At 38.3% G+C, this 15,730-nt stretch overlaps 1 protein-coding gene across 9 annotated transcripts in view; it reads right to left on the bottom strand.

Annotated features, from left to right (window-relative positions):
* The window catches only part of FBXO38 (F-box protein 38), a 56,479-nt gene that overhangs the window by 26,765 nt on the left and 13,984 nt on the right, over nucleotides 1–15,730 (bottom strand). For 7 of the 9 annotated variants that reach the window (XM_060634606.3, XM_060634609.3, XM_060634605.3 and 4 more), the window contains exons 4-10: nucleotides 13,327–13,490; nucleotides 12,964–13,129; nucleotides 9,900–10,037; nucleotides 8,562–8,699; nucleotides 5,578–5,671; nucleotides 4,001–4,131; nucleotides 268–438 (exon numbers count right to left, since the gene is read on the bottom strand). In XM_060634606.3, coding sequence (XP_060490589.2) covers nucleotides 268–438; nucleotides 4,001–4,131; nucleotides 5,578–5,671; nucleotides 8,562–8,699; nucleotides 9,900–10,037; nucleotides 12,964–13,129; nucleotides 13,327–13,490 — 1,002 coding nt within the window. Of the gene's footprint in view, nucleotides 1–267; nucleotides 439–4,000; nucleotides 4,132–5,577; nucleotides 5,672–8,561; nucleotides 8,700–9,899; nucleotides 10,038–11,276; nucleotides 11,542–12,963; nucleotides 13,130–13,326; nucleotides 13,491–15,730 lie in introns of those variants that run through there. The other 2 variants (XM_078445599.2, XM_060634613.3) reach the window with 2 other exon arrangements.

Below are 15,730 nucleotides of genomic sequence, written 5' to 3'. Positions count from 1 at the left end.
GACTGAATGAAATATATATAAAATTCAGGGAAGTTGAATCCATAACCTAGACAGTGCCAATTTCTAGGCAGAGAATTTCAGAGTTCGAAGAAGCACTGACAGAATTCCAAGTTCATTATCAAAGGTTCCCAGAACTTGTACGAACGATCCATACAAAATATCTACATTTTTACAATAGGAATGCAATTCGTAACCACACAGAGAAAAAAAGAAAAACATATTACTTTCGATACCAGTCAGACATAGCCTTAGTTAAGCCTACAGTACCTGAGATCCAATTGTATGGGTTATGTAGATGGGGGCAATTATAAATTGCCAGGTATTTGATACAGGAAAAAACTTCATTGACTGCCTTCATCCCTATATCGGTGATGATACCAGGATTTTCTACCACATCGGCCAAACCATACTTTACCAGATCTGCATTCGCCATTCTACCTAGAAAGAGAAATTAAAAAAAAAAAAAAAAAAAAAAAAAAGAGAGAGACAGAGAGAGAAATTCTTAAATGTCATGGAACGTTGCCAATTCTTTATTTTAACATCTAGTATATCACTCTCCATGACCGTTCTGGGTCATCTATCCATCATGTGTTCAGGTTTGAGTACAATTTTAGGTTAGGTAGTCTGTGCAAATACCATTTATATTGCAAAATAAAAATTTATATTAAAAGCCAAGGGATAGCTAGTAGAAACATATTATTTTCAATTGTTTAGGAAAGGAAAAAAAGCAAAAATTCTTAAAAGTAAAACAACATATTGTATTAGTTCACACTTACAGGGAAGTTTTAGTTTTACCTTTTGAAAAGAAAAATAAGATCTTTAATATGTAATTCTCTTTCACAGTAACAGGATCGTGTTTTTGGAGTCGGGTATGGCCACGAAGAAAAAAGTAAACTGGGAAATCAGACTCATTCTTAGCCCCTGTGGTATTGCTTAGTAAAGAGGTGCCCATCCCCAGAAAGTGGACTTCTAACTCAAATACACCCACTCCCTCTCCCACTGGGCTTTAGTGCCTCCTGTCATAGGCACAGACTGAGGGTCGGAGAGGTAGGGATTAGTAAAAGAGGATCCTCCTACTAGACTAGATGGCACTGGAAAGCCTACCTCATTATTCGCCTTTTGTCCTCATTTCCCCTAGCTGCCTGCCCCTACTCTCTAAGATGGTCCACTTGACTATAAGCAATTTGAAGGAAAAAGGGAGTGTGACTAGTTTACAGCTATAATTTCTGTGTCCAGCGTAGTGCTGGGGTGCAGGCACTCTCATCAATGTCTCTCACAGTCCTTACTGCCATCTGACACAAAACACAAATGAAACTGTTGCTCTGATGAAGCTGCCCTGCATATGGCAGGGACCGACACCTTTAGCCCAGAACACATTTACAACTATTTACTCCAAGCTCTACCAATTTTGCTCTCCACACAGGTCACGGTCACTCTCCTATAGTCCCTGTTTTTGGTATTTTCTGGCATTTCTTGCAGAGTTTACCTTAAGCCATCCTTTACAGTTTGAGTGAGCAATTTTCTTCAGCCTGCTTATAAAAACAGCAGGCTGTTTTCTTGTCCTTTGGACTTGAAACTTGTCTTCTCTCTAATGACTGGGTAAATCTTGAACTGGCTCTGTTCCCTGTCTGCATAAATGCTGCAACCTAACATGATAAACCCACCTGATGTTCACTCCTTGGAGGCCACCTCCTTCTTCTGGCTCTTAGGGTCTCCGGATTATCATACTCCCTCAAACACCCTGATGATATCACCTAGAACTCATTTTTGTTTCCTTTTTCTTTAGCCCACAGGTCAGCTAAAAGTAAAAGCTACCATTCACTAAATGCTTTCTAAATGTCAGAGACTGTAACGATAAAACTGGTTTTATTACTGACTCCTCCAAACCATCTGAGGGAAAAGTGGGAAGTGGTCTTACCTCCGCTGTAACAAATGGGAAAACATGAACTTAAGTCACCTGCCCAAGGTCCCATCAATTATGAGGCAGGTCTCTCCCCCGCTCTCCAAAGCCCCAGCACCAAAGACTATACTGCTCTGGTTTTTAAAGAGTTTTAGGTGACTTTTCTTATATTCTTAACACATAGCATCTGCTTTTCAGCATATCCATATCCCCAACCTGGCACTATCATTTCTGCCATACATGTATGGGCCACAAAGGTGCTGTTTCCATTTAAGTTTTGCCAAGTCTTTGCAACAAAACAATGATACAAGTTTTACTAGAGGTGATGCCACCTCCACCTTCTGGAAAGATGCTTCAAAATCTAAATCACTGGAAGAGTGAGTTTAAGGGATGAAGTATACATTCCTTCCCAGACAGTCTGTTAGAGGCACCTGTCATCACCGTGAGACAAAGAATCCTAGGCTGTCTCTGGAGGAACGGAGGCAAGTATGTATATGGAGAAATGGGTGAACTGCAGCAAATATGAAGACAAGAATTGCTTACGAAAGGTCAAGACGAGACTTCTATCAAAGGGACTATGAAACAAGTTATACTGCAAAGCACAGTAGTAGTCAAAAGGTAAAGTGTTTTTCTACTGAAGGTGTGTTAAGGGGAAAGAGATACCTACAGGGAAATAGCTGGTTATAAAGACAACTCTTGGGCACACCTGGGTGGCTCAGTTGGTTAAACTCTCACAGTTTGTGAGTTTGAGCCCTGCATCAGGCTCTGCGCTGACAGCGCGGAGTCGGCTTGGGATTCTCTCTCCCTTTCCCTCTGCCCCTCCCCTGCTTGCTCTCTTTCCCTCAAAATAAACTTAAAAAAAAATAATAAAGACAGCTCTTCAAGACTATCTTTCAGTGGACCTAAATTTGGCCATCTTGAAGATAGAAAATTTGTCAAGTTTTGAGCTTTGGAAAAGAGGAATAAATACAATTATAGAAAGAACACCAATTACCAAGTTAAAAATTGTGTTGGGTCACACATAAGATATTGTAGAAACAACACACAGAATGGAACCAACCTCAATCAAAACTAGAAAAGTCTGAGATCAAATACATTCACTTTATATGAATTTAGCATTTTAAAGCTGTGTTGGTGAAAAGCCAATCTTTTTCAAAGTTATACACATTAAAAAGGATTCCCACGTTAAATTGGCAAGAAGATAAGGATTTGCTTTCTCAATCCTTCATATGTAATAATGAGCACCGCCACAAAGAAAAAGTGAACAAAACATTACTGTGACATCTGTTTGACCTAGATTGTCCTGACTAGAGGAACTGAGCCTTCTTATGTTCTTCTACAATGCAAATTAGAGCCTGAGAAAAAATGCCATCTAGTATGATAGTGAGTAAAAAGACTTGTTATAAATTACATGGGGAAGAAACTAATTCTTGCAAAAATCAAAACATGCTGGTGGTAGAAATGATCTTGCATGTCTGATTAATGTCATGGGGAGAAAAGCTTGAATAATGAATTGACATGCATTCAAACCCAACTGAATGAGTTCCCAGTTGTAAATACATTCCAGAAAATGCTGTGAACAAGCCTTCCAACAGCGAGCATCATCAAATGAATACTGACCATTACGTGCTCACACTATCTGGGAAATCCAGAACCCCCAGCGGGCTTATTATGGAAATGAAGAGCATGGACAGGGAATGGAACCTCATCTGAGAGGACCATCAAAAGCTTCAAGAAGTGTGGCAGATCAAATTCAACAAATGGAACCAAGGATGATGTTCTGTGAAAAAAATGAAGCAGAATGGGAAAGAAACTTGGGCAGTAAAATGGAGACAATATCAAATGTAGGTAAGGACTTTTTTTTTTTGTATACTGTTAATCATATATTTTCCATAATATGCTAAATCAGAAGCAATATGGGAAAAAAAAATCACTGACACTTCAAGTTGAAATTACAAGTTTCTTTTTCAAGAAGAGAGAGCACCTAAGATTTTAAGCTAATATTCAAGAAAATACGGCATATCTCAATTCAGGTTTCAGTTTGTCAAGTAAGTTCTCTACAGCAATTCCAGAGAATAAAAACAGTTGATTAAGTCTTACTCTGCAGCAAAAACTCATCTACATATCCCAGATGAAGTGTTTCAAACTGGGGGAACTCCAACTCTGCCATCTTTAGGGCAGAAAAGACGCCATCTTTGGTTAGGGAAGGCTGGATCCGAACTTCATGTAACCTATGAACAAAGAGATAAATATCAGAGTAAAACAAAAACCATCAGAATCAAAGGGTCTTCCTAACATATGAACTTCTGAAAGAAGTTCATCTTATTGGAGTGCCAAAGGCAAACAACTTCCCCCTCCTCTACTAAAAAACATTAGGGATGTTTTGTTTTTTAAGTTTTTAAAATTTATTTTGAGAGAGAGAGAGAGAGAGAGAGAGAGAGAGAGAGAGACAATCCCAAGAAGGCTCCACACTGTTAGTGGGGCTTGATGTCATGAACCACGAGATCGTGACCTGAGCCGAAATCAAAAGTGAGATGCATAACCGACTAAGCCACACAGGCACGCTGAGATGTTTCCTTCAAAGGAGCATTTTGCAAAGTGTGGGCACATCTTAGGCGGTACACTGAAGTTACATTAGTTAACAATGAATTATACAGTAAGAATCTTATATCCTTTCAAGGTGCTTTCTTTTTCTTTAAAAAAAAAATTCTCTTTAATGTTTATTTTTCAGAGCACCAGTGGGGGAGGGGCAGAGAGAGCGGGAGACACAGAATCCGAAGCAGGCTCCAGGCTCTGAACTGTCAGCACAGAGCTCGACGTGGGGCTCAAACCCATGAACAATAAATCAGACACTTAACAATAAGTCAGACACTTAACTGACTGAGCCACCCAGATGCTCCTCAAGGTGCTTTCTTAACCCTGGTTAAGTTAAAAGTCAGAATCTGCATCTGGTGTTATTTCTTTCACATCTTTTTTATGCTAGCTGTTAACGTACCATTTTAACAAAGATTATAGTTCTATATTGGGTAACAAAACCTACTTACTTAAAGTTAGAAACCATTTTAATTTATATTCTTAATATACTATTGATAGAGAGCAAGAGTTTTGTTTTTGAATAAATTTAAAAAGTGGTTACCTCAATTTAAATAAAACAAAAGTAGAGGTAGACTTTTGATCTGTAGGAAACAGTTAAATGTGGCATAAACTGATGCAAAGAAAGATATGTTAAAAATATAAAAGTGTTACAAGTTCGGGACTCTTAAAAAGCTGATTTAAAATACTGATTTCTAAATAGCAAATACTGTCACCAACTAACTGAAATCATTCCAAAATCATATAGGTTGAAATACATGGTTCCCAAGAGAGCTGCAGAAACCAGTGCATCAATGCTGACTTCTGTTGGACTCTCAGGCACTTCCAGAATGTTGACTGCTCTTCTGAGGTGAGACCACACCCTTTCAGAGTTTGCTGGATCTGGAGTGCAGCTCGACTGGTCAGCAGTTATATATAACACAAGATTACCAATAAGTGACACCCTGATGCTAATGTAAACAACTCCTTTGTATTTTAAATCGGGACAAGGCATAATCAAACTTCATACATACACTCCCCCAATTTTTGGAAAACCGGAAAAAACGTAATTCTAAGACAAAAGGCAATGTGAAGAGGAAACATACCTACGAGCAGCAGTGATGATGAGGTAACCAAGATCTACTTCAAGAGCATTTTTGCAAGCTCCCAAAACAATAGTGTGCAAATTTCTAAAACCACCTAGTTAAGGGAGAAAATGAACAAAAACAGTATTTTGTTTGACCACAGCACTTTTAGTAAAGTATTTATACACACTTTTACACACTTCAGATGATAACTCTTTGGTTAAAAGTAAATCTGGGGCGCCTGGGTGGCGCAGTCGGTTAAGCGTCCGACTTCAGCCAGGTCACGATCTCACGGTCCGTGAGTTCGAGCCCCGCGTCAGGCTCTGGGCTGATGGCTCAGAGCCTGGAGCCTGTTTCCGATTCTGTGTCTCCCTCTCTCTCTGTCCCTCCCCCGTTCATGCTCTGTCTCTCTCTGTCCCAAAAAATAAAATAAACGTTGAAAAAAAAAAAAAAAAAAAAGTAAATCTAAGCTTGTCTTTCCATTCATATTAATATCTCAATATGAATTATGGCTACTAGTCATTTCCCAGAAAGAGATGAAAATGGATAGATACTGTCCTTCTGAAAAGACACTCTGACAGCATCAAAACATTACTCCAAATTACTGAGGCGTTTGAGAAAGGATTTTCAGAAAACCAGAAGTTCATAAGGAAACCATTAAAGAAGGGATCCTGACATTTTCTAGCCAAGGTTTGAACCTCCAATAGAACATACAGAACAAGACCAGCAAGCACTTCCTTAATGTCAACTGGGTTTTTTTTCCCATGTTTTTGAAACTTGCAAATATAGAGCAAAAAAAAGCACACAAATTATTAATGTATACAGCTCAATGAATTTTCTCAAGATTGACTTTCAACTTTTATGAATTAAAACCATACAGTATGTACTTCTGTATTTGGTTTCTTTTATTGAACATTTTGCTTATGAGATTCATCTAGATTGTTGCATATAGCGGTAGTTTATTCATTCACATTGCTGTGTAATATTCTTTTGCACGAAGATGTCACATTTTAATCATCCATGCTGTTGCTGATAGGCATCTGGGTGGTTCTCATTTGGAGGCTATTATGAATAGTGCTACTGTGAACAATTTTGGGTATGTCTCCTGATAATCGTATGTATGCACTTCTGTTGTATTTGACACCAGGAATGCGACTGTTGATATGCATATAATCAACTTTAGTAGATATTATCGAACGGTATTTCCAGTGATTATATCAGTTTATACTCACCAGCAGTGTATGGAACACTATTGTCTTTTTCATGTCAGTCATGCTTAGGCATAGTCATTTTAGTGTTTGTGTATCACACTGTAATTTTATTTTTTGCATTTCCCTAATAGATTAATGACATTTATTATTTTTTCATGTTTATTGCCCATTTGGTTATCCCCTTTTGTGAAGTTTTTTCTATTCAAGTTGTATCCCCATTTTCTGCCTTTTTCTCATTAACCTTAAGAGTACTTCATATATTCTAGATACAAGTCCTCTATCTGGTATCTGTATCGCCAATGGATTCTCCCACTCGGTAGCCTGGCTTTTCACTCTCTTAATCGTGCCTTTGATGAATGGAAAAAATCTTAATTTTAATATAGTAGTTTATCAATTTTTTCTTCATGGTTAAGTGCTTTTTGGTAACCTGTTTAATAATAAATCTTTGTCTACCTAAGGTCAAAAAGATATTCTCCTACGTTTTCTTTTACAAACTTTTTGTTTTTCACATTTGGATCTATGAGTCATCTGGAATTAACTTTTGTGTGAGGTATGCTGACTCCTTAAGTAAAATATAAGGTAGAATCATTCTTAAACCCCCATTAGCAGAGAAAAGTCTGTTTCTCTCTCAGGATGTGGATACAAACTCTTAACTTTTGGCATCTCCCTCTAGGTCTTCTGATAAATGGTTTCACTGTGGTCTCCTTACCCCTGACTTTTTCCTGCTAGCTACAGCCATGCAGTAAAAATAATGCTGTTAATCTCGAGGGGGCCTGCTCCATCCCCTTTACACGATGTAATGAAGTCTACTTACGTCAGACTAGACTGACAAAATGCCTAAAAATGTAGTGCTTACTCATATTTTAACAGTATTAAGAATGTCAATTTGTTACCAATGGTACTTAATAATTTTCCACTTGTATTTCAAATATACAAAGTTAGATTTTTAGTTCTCAACTATTAATTACCTAACTAGCTGAATTTCTTACTATTTTTAGTGCAGTGAGATGTTTAACGTGGAGCACATTCCATCACATATCATTATTTCAAAAACCATGAAAGGACCTAGAGAGTAAAATATATTTTTCTTTTCAAAGCCATCATCTGATGAACAGATCCAATATCCAAGTGATACACATGAAACCCTTTTATTTATTTTTTTTAAAGTTTATTTATTTATTTTGAGACAGAGAGGGAGGGAGGGACAGAGAGAGGGAGAATGAGAATCCCAAGCAGGCTCTGCACTGCCAGCACGGAGCCCAACATGGGGCTCAATCCCACAAACCATGAGATCATGACCTGAGCTGAAATCAAGAGTCGGACGCCCAACTGACTGAACCACCCAGAAGCCCCAACATGAATGAAAGCATTTTATATACCATCAAGTAATAGACAAATGTCAGATACTATTATTACTAATGACTGAGTCCTTTTGTAGACCTAAGGTATACAAGTCAAAAATCGTCTCTTATCACCAATGGACGCTTGAAATCCCTGTATCTCTCAGAAAAATTCTAAATACAACAGATGTATGATTAACTAATAAGTATTAACAAGCCAGAAAACATGCCTTACCACTGTACTATTTATTTTGAGACGGTTGAACACAGCATAAAAAAAAAAAAAAAAGACTGCTATCCCATGCTCATGGTTATTCTCCATTACACACCAGACAGAAAGGGCAATTACTAACAAGCATTTTCTTTTAAAATGACTCACAAGAGAAGCTATAAAAGCGTAATAATTTTTTAAATGGATTTAAAAAGTATTCAGTAACTAAAGTAAAATGAGTACCTGATCTCCAACTGTCTTCAACTACGTGTTGGATAAGACCTCCAAGGAAAGGAACTCGAACCATTTCCAAATGTTCCAAGTTTCGGGCAGAGGCTAAGCCTGTTACTAAGGGGACATACTTCAAGGAGTTTGTGGGTCCTGGTGGGGGGAAAAAAACTTCAGTGGAATGATGTAAATTGCCTTAAAAATAAATTTTCAAACCAGCAGCTGAAATGAATTAACTTATGAATTCTATGTGTGAAACTGACAGCCAAGTAGTTGACCCTCTGTAACTTATACTTATTAAAAATGAAAGTACGTATTAGCCTGTTAACCATATATTTATTCAGCATAAGGATTTCTCAGTAACACTGGAGAGACACTTAGTATTTTTTGTAAATCCCCTGAAGTCTCAATAGTTTTGAACTCAAAATAACTAAGGAGAGAAAGCCAAGTTGAAAATTTGATCCTTCACTCAAGTAAATAGCTGATCATAAATACCTCTCTAGGTGACCAGTATTGTATTAGATGTTATGGAAGATCACAAGATACAGTCCAATCTATCAAAGAGCTTGTAAATGACATGGAGATGAAACCAACATGACTAATTATAAGGATAAAAAGGTGTAACATATCAACTACAAAAACAGGATCTGTTATACTGTATGAAAAAGAAAAAATAAGAAGAAAAGGCAGGTGTATGAGAAAAGGCAGAACTCGAAGGACGTACGCAGGTGGAAGGAAGTGTCTCCCTCAGGACAAGGAAACATAACACAGTGTAAAGGAAGACACTGAGGTGAAGGCTGGTATGGTTGCATAGGGGACAGGGAACAGGCAGGTCTGAAAATAAAAGAAGGTACATCTTGGAAAAGAGTCAAAAATAAAGATAACAAGAGAGGCCCTGGTTAGCACTTTAAAGCAAATACTTCCCACTTGATAATCTAGGGCAACAGAATCACTGAAGGTTTCTGAACAGAAAAGCAGTGCTTTTTGCTTTACAGGAGATTAAGTCACAGTACTATTTACAAGCAGGATAGTTAGGAGACAAGAAACAAAGAAATCAGACGGAGATCTATTAAAACAATCCTACCGAAAGTAAAAAGAGCCTATAAAAATATGTAGAGACACTGTGCTGCTTTTTTTTTTTTTTTTTTTTTTTTTTGCTAAGCTAAAACACAAATCACGTCTACGGACTTTAAAACAAAAAGTACATTTATTTTCACGAGGTAAGTAAATTATAAAACATAAACAGTAATAGCATAGTATAATTCCATTTACAAATGTGGCTATGGGTTTCCTTTAGGGTATTTCCGGAATAGCATATGCACAATTAATTCCACCACAACCATGTACCATTACCTGCACAGTTCCTCATGACGAAAGTTCGTAAACTGATGCAAAGAAAGTCTTTGAACGGCTGTGGTTTGGTGAGTCTTACCCATTTCATATAAAGGTGCCTTAGCATCGGGATACAAGGAATTTCAGGAACATTCACCCCTAAAAACATATACCAAAAAAAAAAAAAAAAAAAAATCACTAAAAAACTGTATTCTGTTTGTATTCTGCCTGTGTAAAAATGTAAGGTTCTGCTTTTCAAGTTGACAATTTATCCTTCATGGATATTTTTAACAAAACAAACTACCTAATTAAATTCTATCAAGTTTGGCTTATTTAAAACAGGCTCGTAAAGAACAATTTAAGCAAACCGTAAGTGTACTACTTTGTTCTACTTTGTTATTTCTTTAGAAAAGGCAAATGGGAAGATGAGATTTTAAAAGTATTTTCACATTTTATACACATGAATCTTTCTCATAAGTCTGTAACTCTTCTGGGACTCACATACCCAAGAAAAATAAAATGCAAGCAAGTTACTGAAAACAAAATTATGTGGAAGGAATACACAACAGTATTCTTTGATGTCAATGCCCACCATCCCGCCAGTGAGAAAACTAAATGTCTCAGGACACAGGCAGGCTAGCTGGTTTCAAATATTGTGGTTTCTGGATGATATCCAGAGACAGACATTAAAGTTGTTTCTACCAATGAATGAACCTTAAGGACTTGGAACTGTGTGGCAGGAGCCAGTCAGTATGACTCTGGGAAAGTGAGAAACCCATCAGTCATTTACTTTACTATTTCAAACTGATAAAGGTACTTTATCCTTCTGATCTGTAAGTGGCTTAACACTAGGAATCATACCTGCAAAGGACCCTGGCTGAAAGAAAGGGAGGTAAAGGGGCAGGAAAAGCCAAGACACATGAAAGAAGAAAGACAGGTAACTTGTAAGTTCTAAATGGAAGGAAGTGGATCAAGGAAACTGCCCAACAACTAAACCCTGCAGGCTCGTGAAAAGCTAAGGAAGTGACACAAGTCTTTGAGAGAAATCCGAGGACACGGTGAGAGACCATTTAACAAGCAGTAGCTGGCAAAACCAGTTTAATACGACTTTGCACTCAAGTTGCTAGAAGCCCTGCTAGAGAAGGCAGAATCAAGAGTACGTGAACGGTAGTTTCTGTGAAGGCTAAATTCCACAGGATGCTCCAGTATCAGGATTAGTCCTGCCATCCAGCCCTCCCCAAAAAGCAGTTACCTTTAGCCTGGAACTACGCATATACACTGTATGGCAGCAGACAGGAAGTAAAATAGGGGATGAGACCAAAGGAAGAAAGGCAGAGGAAACGAAGTACAGACCGAGACTCAAGATGCAGAATTTACAAAGGTATGTTTAGCACCTACCAAGATGGTGGCATTTCTAATTAGGAATCTCAAAGTAGCAAGGTGAGACAGATCTAGGCAACACTGCGATATCCTGTGCCCAATCCACGTTTTGCCCCAGATCCATTCTATAAACAAAGGACAGTTACGGGTCCTCCCCTGAATGTGCATTAATTTACTGTACACATTTGTATCACCATCACAGTGTTAAACTGCTGAATTAATCAAATGAATTCATGCATTTCAACAAAATTTACCAACCACTTATATCTGCAATGAACAATGACAGGAATTATGGAAAATATAAAGATATAAAAACAGTTTCTGACTTTACAGAGCCTATGTTATAAACTGCAGATATCACAGAATCTTTGTATCTAAAAATCCAATCCCAAACTAGATATCCAAGTGCCTAATCAGAAGCACTCCTTGATCTTGTAAATAAAAGGCTGCTAGAGAGCTTTCTTCTTATGCCATAATTGTGCACCTAAGTCCTATTTAAGACCTACTTCTGTTAAAAAAAATAATAATCATAGTAATTTTTTAAAAAACGGGGGAGGGGTGTGGGGATGCCTGGGTGGCTCAGTTGGTTAAGCCTCTGACTTTGGGTCAGGTCATGATCACACAGTTCATGAGTTCGAGCCCCCACACTGGGCTCCGGGCTGACAGCTCAGAGCCTGGAGCCTGCTTCAGGTTCTGTGTCTCCCTCTCTCTGCCTCTCCCCTGCTTGTGCACGCACACACACACTCTCTCTCTAAAATAAGTAAACGTTAAAAAAAAAAAAGACCTACTTCTTACCATCCCTGCTGCACTCCCTGCACCACCTCACCCAGTTTCAGCAATTTCTAGTTCTTAAACCATGACCAATACTCAGAATAATGCTTAGAGCAGAACAGATACTCAATAGGTGTATTTTTAAAAAAACATTTAATAATAAACATTAAAAGTCTAAGGTAACAGGAGTCCTCCCAAAATCCTTTCCATAATGTAAGCCAAAGGTAACAAATTTGGGGAAACATTTGCCCTTATTATTACGTTGAAATTATTGTGATATAATTTCATCAACTATGTGGATGGAGGATGCACACTATAATCACTGCAAATAAGGTGCCTTTGGAAAAAAAGCACCCTATTTCCCATTTCTCAGGGAAAAAGAGAAGTGGCAGAATTTTCCATTGGCTCTGGGTTGAACATAGGAGAATTTGTTCTAGAGCTGAGGTGTATAAAAAAGGAACCTGTAGCTGCATGTAGCTATTTGACAAATGAACGTAAGATAAAAATTCAATTTTTCTGTTTCACTAGCCATAGTGGGCACATGGGATAGTACAAACATAAGACATTTCCATCATCACAGGAAGCTGTATTGGAGAAATCTCTGAAGGGTTGAACTAGGACCGAAAGGGCAGGGAACAAGGGCAGGATTCTGGCTCATTGAATAAAACAAGACAAAAAACAAAACCTACCAACTTTCAAAACTGCTCAAACCATCTTCAAAAAGGGAACAGACTGGTTGTGAGGCAGTATTTCTCTCACTCCCCAGACCCACCTAGGGCTCTTTAATGGGAAATATAAATTTGTGTACAAGCATTTCTCTGGCCATCATCGATCAACAGAGCCATTTCTACAATTCTCATTAGTCCCTTTCAGTGACTATTCAATTATAGGACATTTCAAGGAGTCACAGGTGACCCAAGAGACATGTACTCACCAACTAAATGTAAAGTTTGAATTTTGGCTCCTATAGGAATTTTCAGTTTATTTTCAGGAGGAATTGGAAACGCTCCATTACGATTACGAAACTTCCCCAAAATATGAACATGCGGCATATATGTCCATATAGATTCTACCAACTCCAAATGAGAAGTTTCCACACCCTAGAAAATAATGCCAAGCAAGCATAAGAAAGGCTATTAATTTAGCATGAAAAGCGCCTATTTCTGTATCATAATATACTAAGTATGCAATGGGACTTGAATTTTGTTATGGATGAAATCTGGATGTGAGGGAACATGTTCTTTCATTTTCTGATATATTATTTCATCAATCAGTTGATGTCACCAGGTACACTCACCACTAAGTTTGGGCATGCCTGCAAAGCTTCCAGAACTCCTGGAATGCTAAAAGCCTCATGCCCCCGTACCCTTCGCCTCTCAAGGTATCTAGGGTGAAGGCCATATAGCTGTTCGACGTCTGGCATCTTCTTCAATAGTGTGAGAAAACTGGAATCTGTGAAGCCTGAGAAATTCAGAAGTATTTAGAGGCAAGTTCACCTTTCTGTTCATGAACATTTACTAGTCACTTCTAATTTTTATCAAAAGTTAACAAAAGGTGTCATTTTAAAAATTTTGTAAGACTGACACTACAGCTGAACAAATGGTTAAACAGAAAACATATTCCTTAAGCAACAGAAGACATGTGTCAGAAACCCCACTTATCCTGAGTTAATATCTTACAGAGCTAAGGCTTTTTATCACTGCCTTGGTGGTGTTTAAGGCACAGAAATCTTCGACTAGGAACAACACACTTTTAACCTGGATAACTTGCACCTATTACTGGACTGGTGGCTGAAGAAGGGCCACCTACCTGATCAGCACCGCCCCCCCCCGCCCCCCAACCCAAAGGTACTCTCTGGTCCAGAGAACCTCTAGGGCTCTGCAGACCACACAACTAAAAAATGAGTAAGATGTGAGGAAGCTCCCAGTTCTAACCTAAATCCCAACAAACCAGGTTCTCTTGGTCTATCCATTTCCTAATAATTACTCTATCCTGTGTTTATCACTCCCTGGACATTTTGGAAAAATGACATTCTGAAAACTGAAAATGAATTGAAATTGAAATGACATTCTGAAAAATGAAAATTTCGTTTCTGAAAAAGACAAATGCAAGTTAGCTAAGAGTATCTAAGTGAACCAAACTGAAAGGATGCTGAGCTCACAGAAAGCTATTTATCTGGGAGGCTGTGTTCCATCCACCAGATGGGAACAGTAAGGCAGATTACTTCCACCACTGCAGGGGATTTGGTATGGTAAGTAGGGAGACAGTTGATACTTCATTATCTGGGATGTTTTGTCTATAATGGAGGTTGTCAGAGAGTCACTTGTCTGCTCACTAATGACAGCTAAAATTATTAATTCTCAAGAACATAAATGAAGCCCCAAATCACTAAGTCTTACATGAGTTGTTCTATTTGCACAGGGCTGGTGCAGATGATTGTGTTAACTTTCGAATCACAAAACTGAAGAGTTAAGAAGAGACCTCAAGGATCACTTGGTCTGGTTACAATAACAGCTCTTGCAAAGCAACCTTCACTAACTGAACCAATCAATGTGCTAACCATTCTATATTCTCTCATCTACTCTCACAACCCCCCAAAAAGGTAAATGCCCCACTTATGAATGTAAAAAATGAACTTGAAAGAATTGAAAAGCTACCAAGTGGGAGAGCCAGAATTCAAAACCAGGTGTGACCACTGCCAATGCCCATCCTCTTTTGTTACATACTTACTACACATTGTCTCTCGTTAAAACATCGGTAACGTTCTACCTTTACAGAGATCATGTGACAATCCAAAGAACTCGCATATGTAAACCATAAAAACCATGGTTATCGTTACTACATAGAAAATTGGGGCTTAAATTCGAGGTTTAAACTAATGCCAGGGTGGCATTAGTAAGCAAAGTTAAAGAGATCTTATTCTAGGCTACAGACTGTCTGCTTCAATCCTCTTTTACAGTCACTGCAGGAATGGGAAGCTTTGGGCTCACAGTTATTTATCACAGTCTGAAAGAAATCAGCAAAGATTCTCTTCTAATTTGATAAGGGACAGAGATGTTAATGCGAAGACTGCATCACATGGGACTCTGCTATCTCGCCTGATACAGTACATTAATCCCATCGCCAGAATTCCTGCTGACCTAACCTCTGTTAAAGCAAATCTAACATAAGGAATGACAGTCATTTTCACACTGCCCTCATTTTTTGTCTTTCCTGCTATAACTGATCACTCTTTGGAAAACAATGAGCTCTTTTCCCTCAGAATGGTTTCTTTGAAGTATTTGAGGACAACTGTGGTTTGCCTCCCTCCTACTGAGCTAAGTTCTAGCCTTGGGTCTTTGCAATGTTCTTCACAAAAAGGTATATGCTGATCACTAGCTCTGGCCAAAGGATAAGAGCTACCAGTTGACTGATGATCTTTTTGAAAGGATACAGCCCCCCAAAGTGTATAATATCCCCGTATTGCAGAGATAGTCTGCCCTATTCTACTTCACTTCTGTCAAGGCTCCCCCACCCCACCCTCATCACATCTTCAAAATATCAGAATTGGGATAATGCTAATAAAATGTGGTTCAACAAGACATTTAAAATTGCTACGTAGCAGTAACGAAAAGGCACTAATAAATGGATTGGTGTTAACTGAAAAGAAGCCTTGACTGGCCCTTAATTTTAATTCTTCCCTTTCAGATGTGCTCTACTTA

The sequence above is a fragment of the Panthera onca genome, chromosome A1, assembly GCF_046562875.1.
Source record: "Panthera onca isolate mPanOnc1 chromosome A1, mPanOnc1 haplotype 2, whole genome shotgun sequence".
Lineage (NCBI taxonomy): Eukaryota > Metazoa > Chordata > Mammalia > Carnivora > Felidae > Panthera > Panthera onca.
This window is presented reverse-complemented; position numbering and strand designations above follow the sequence as displayed.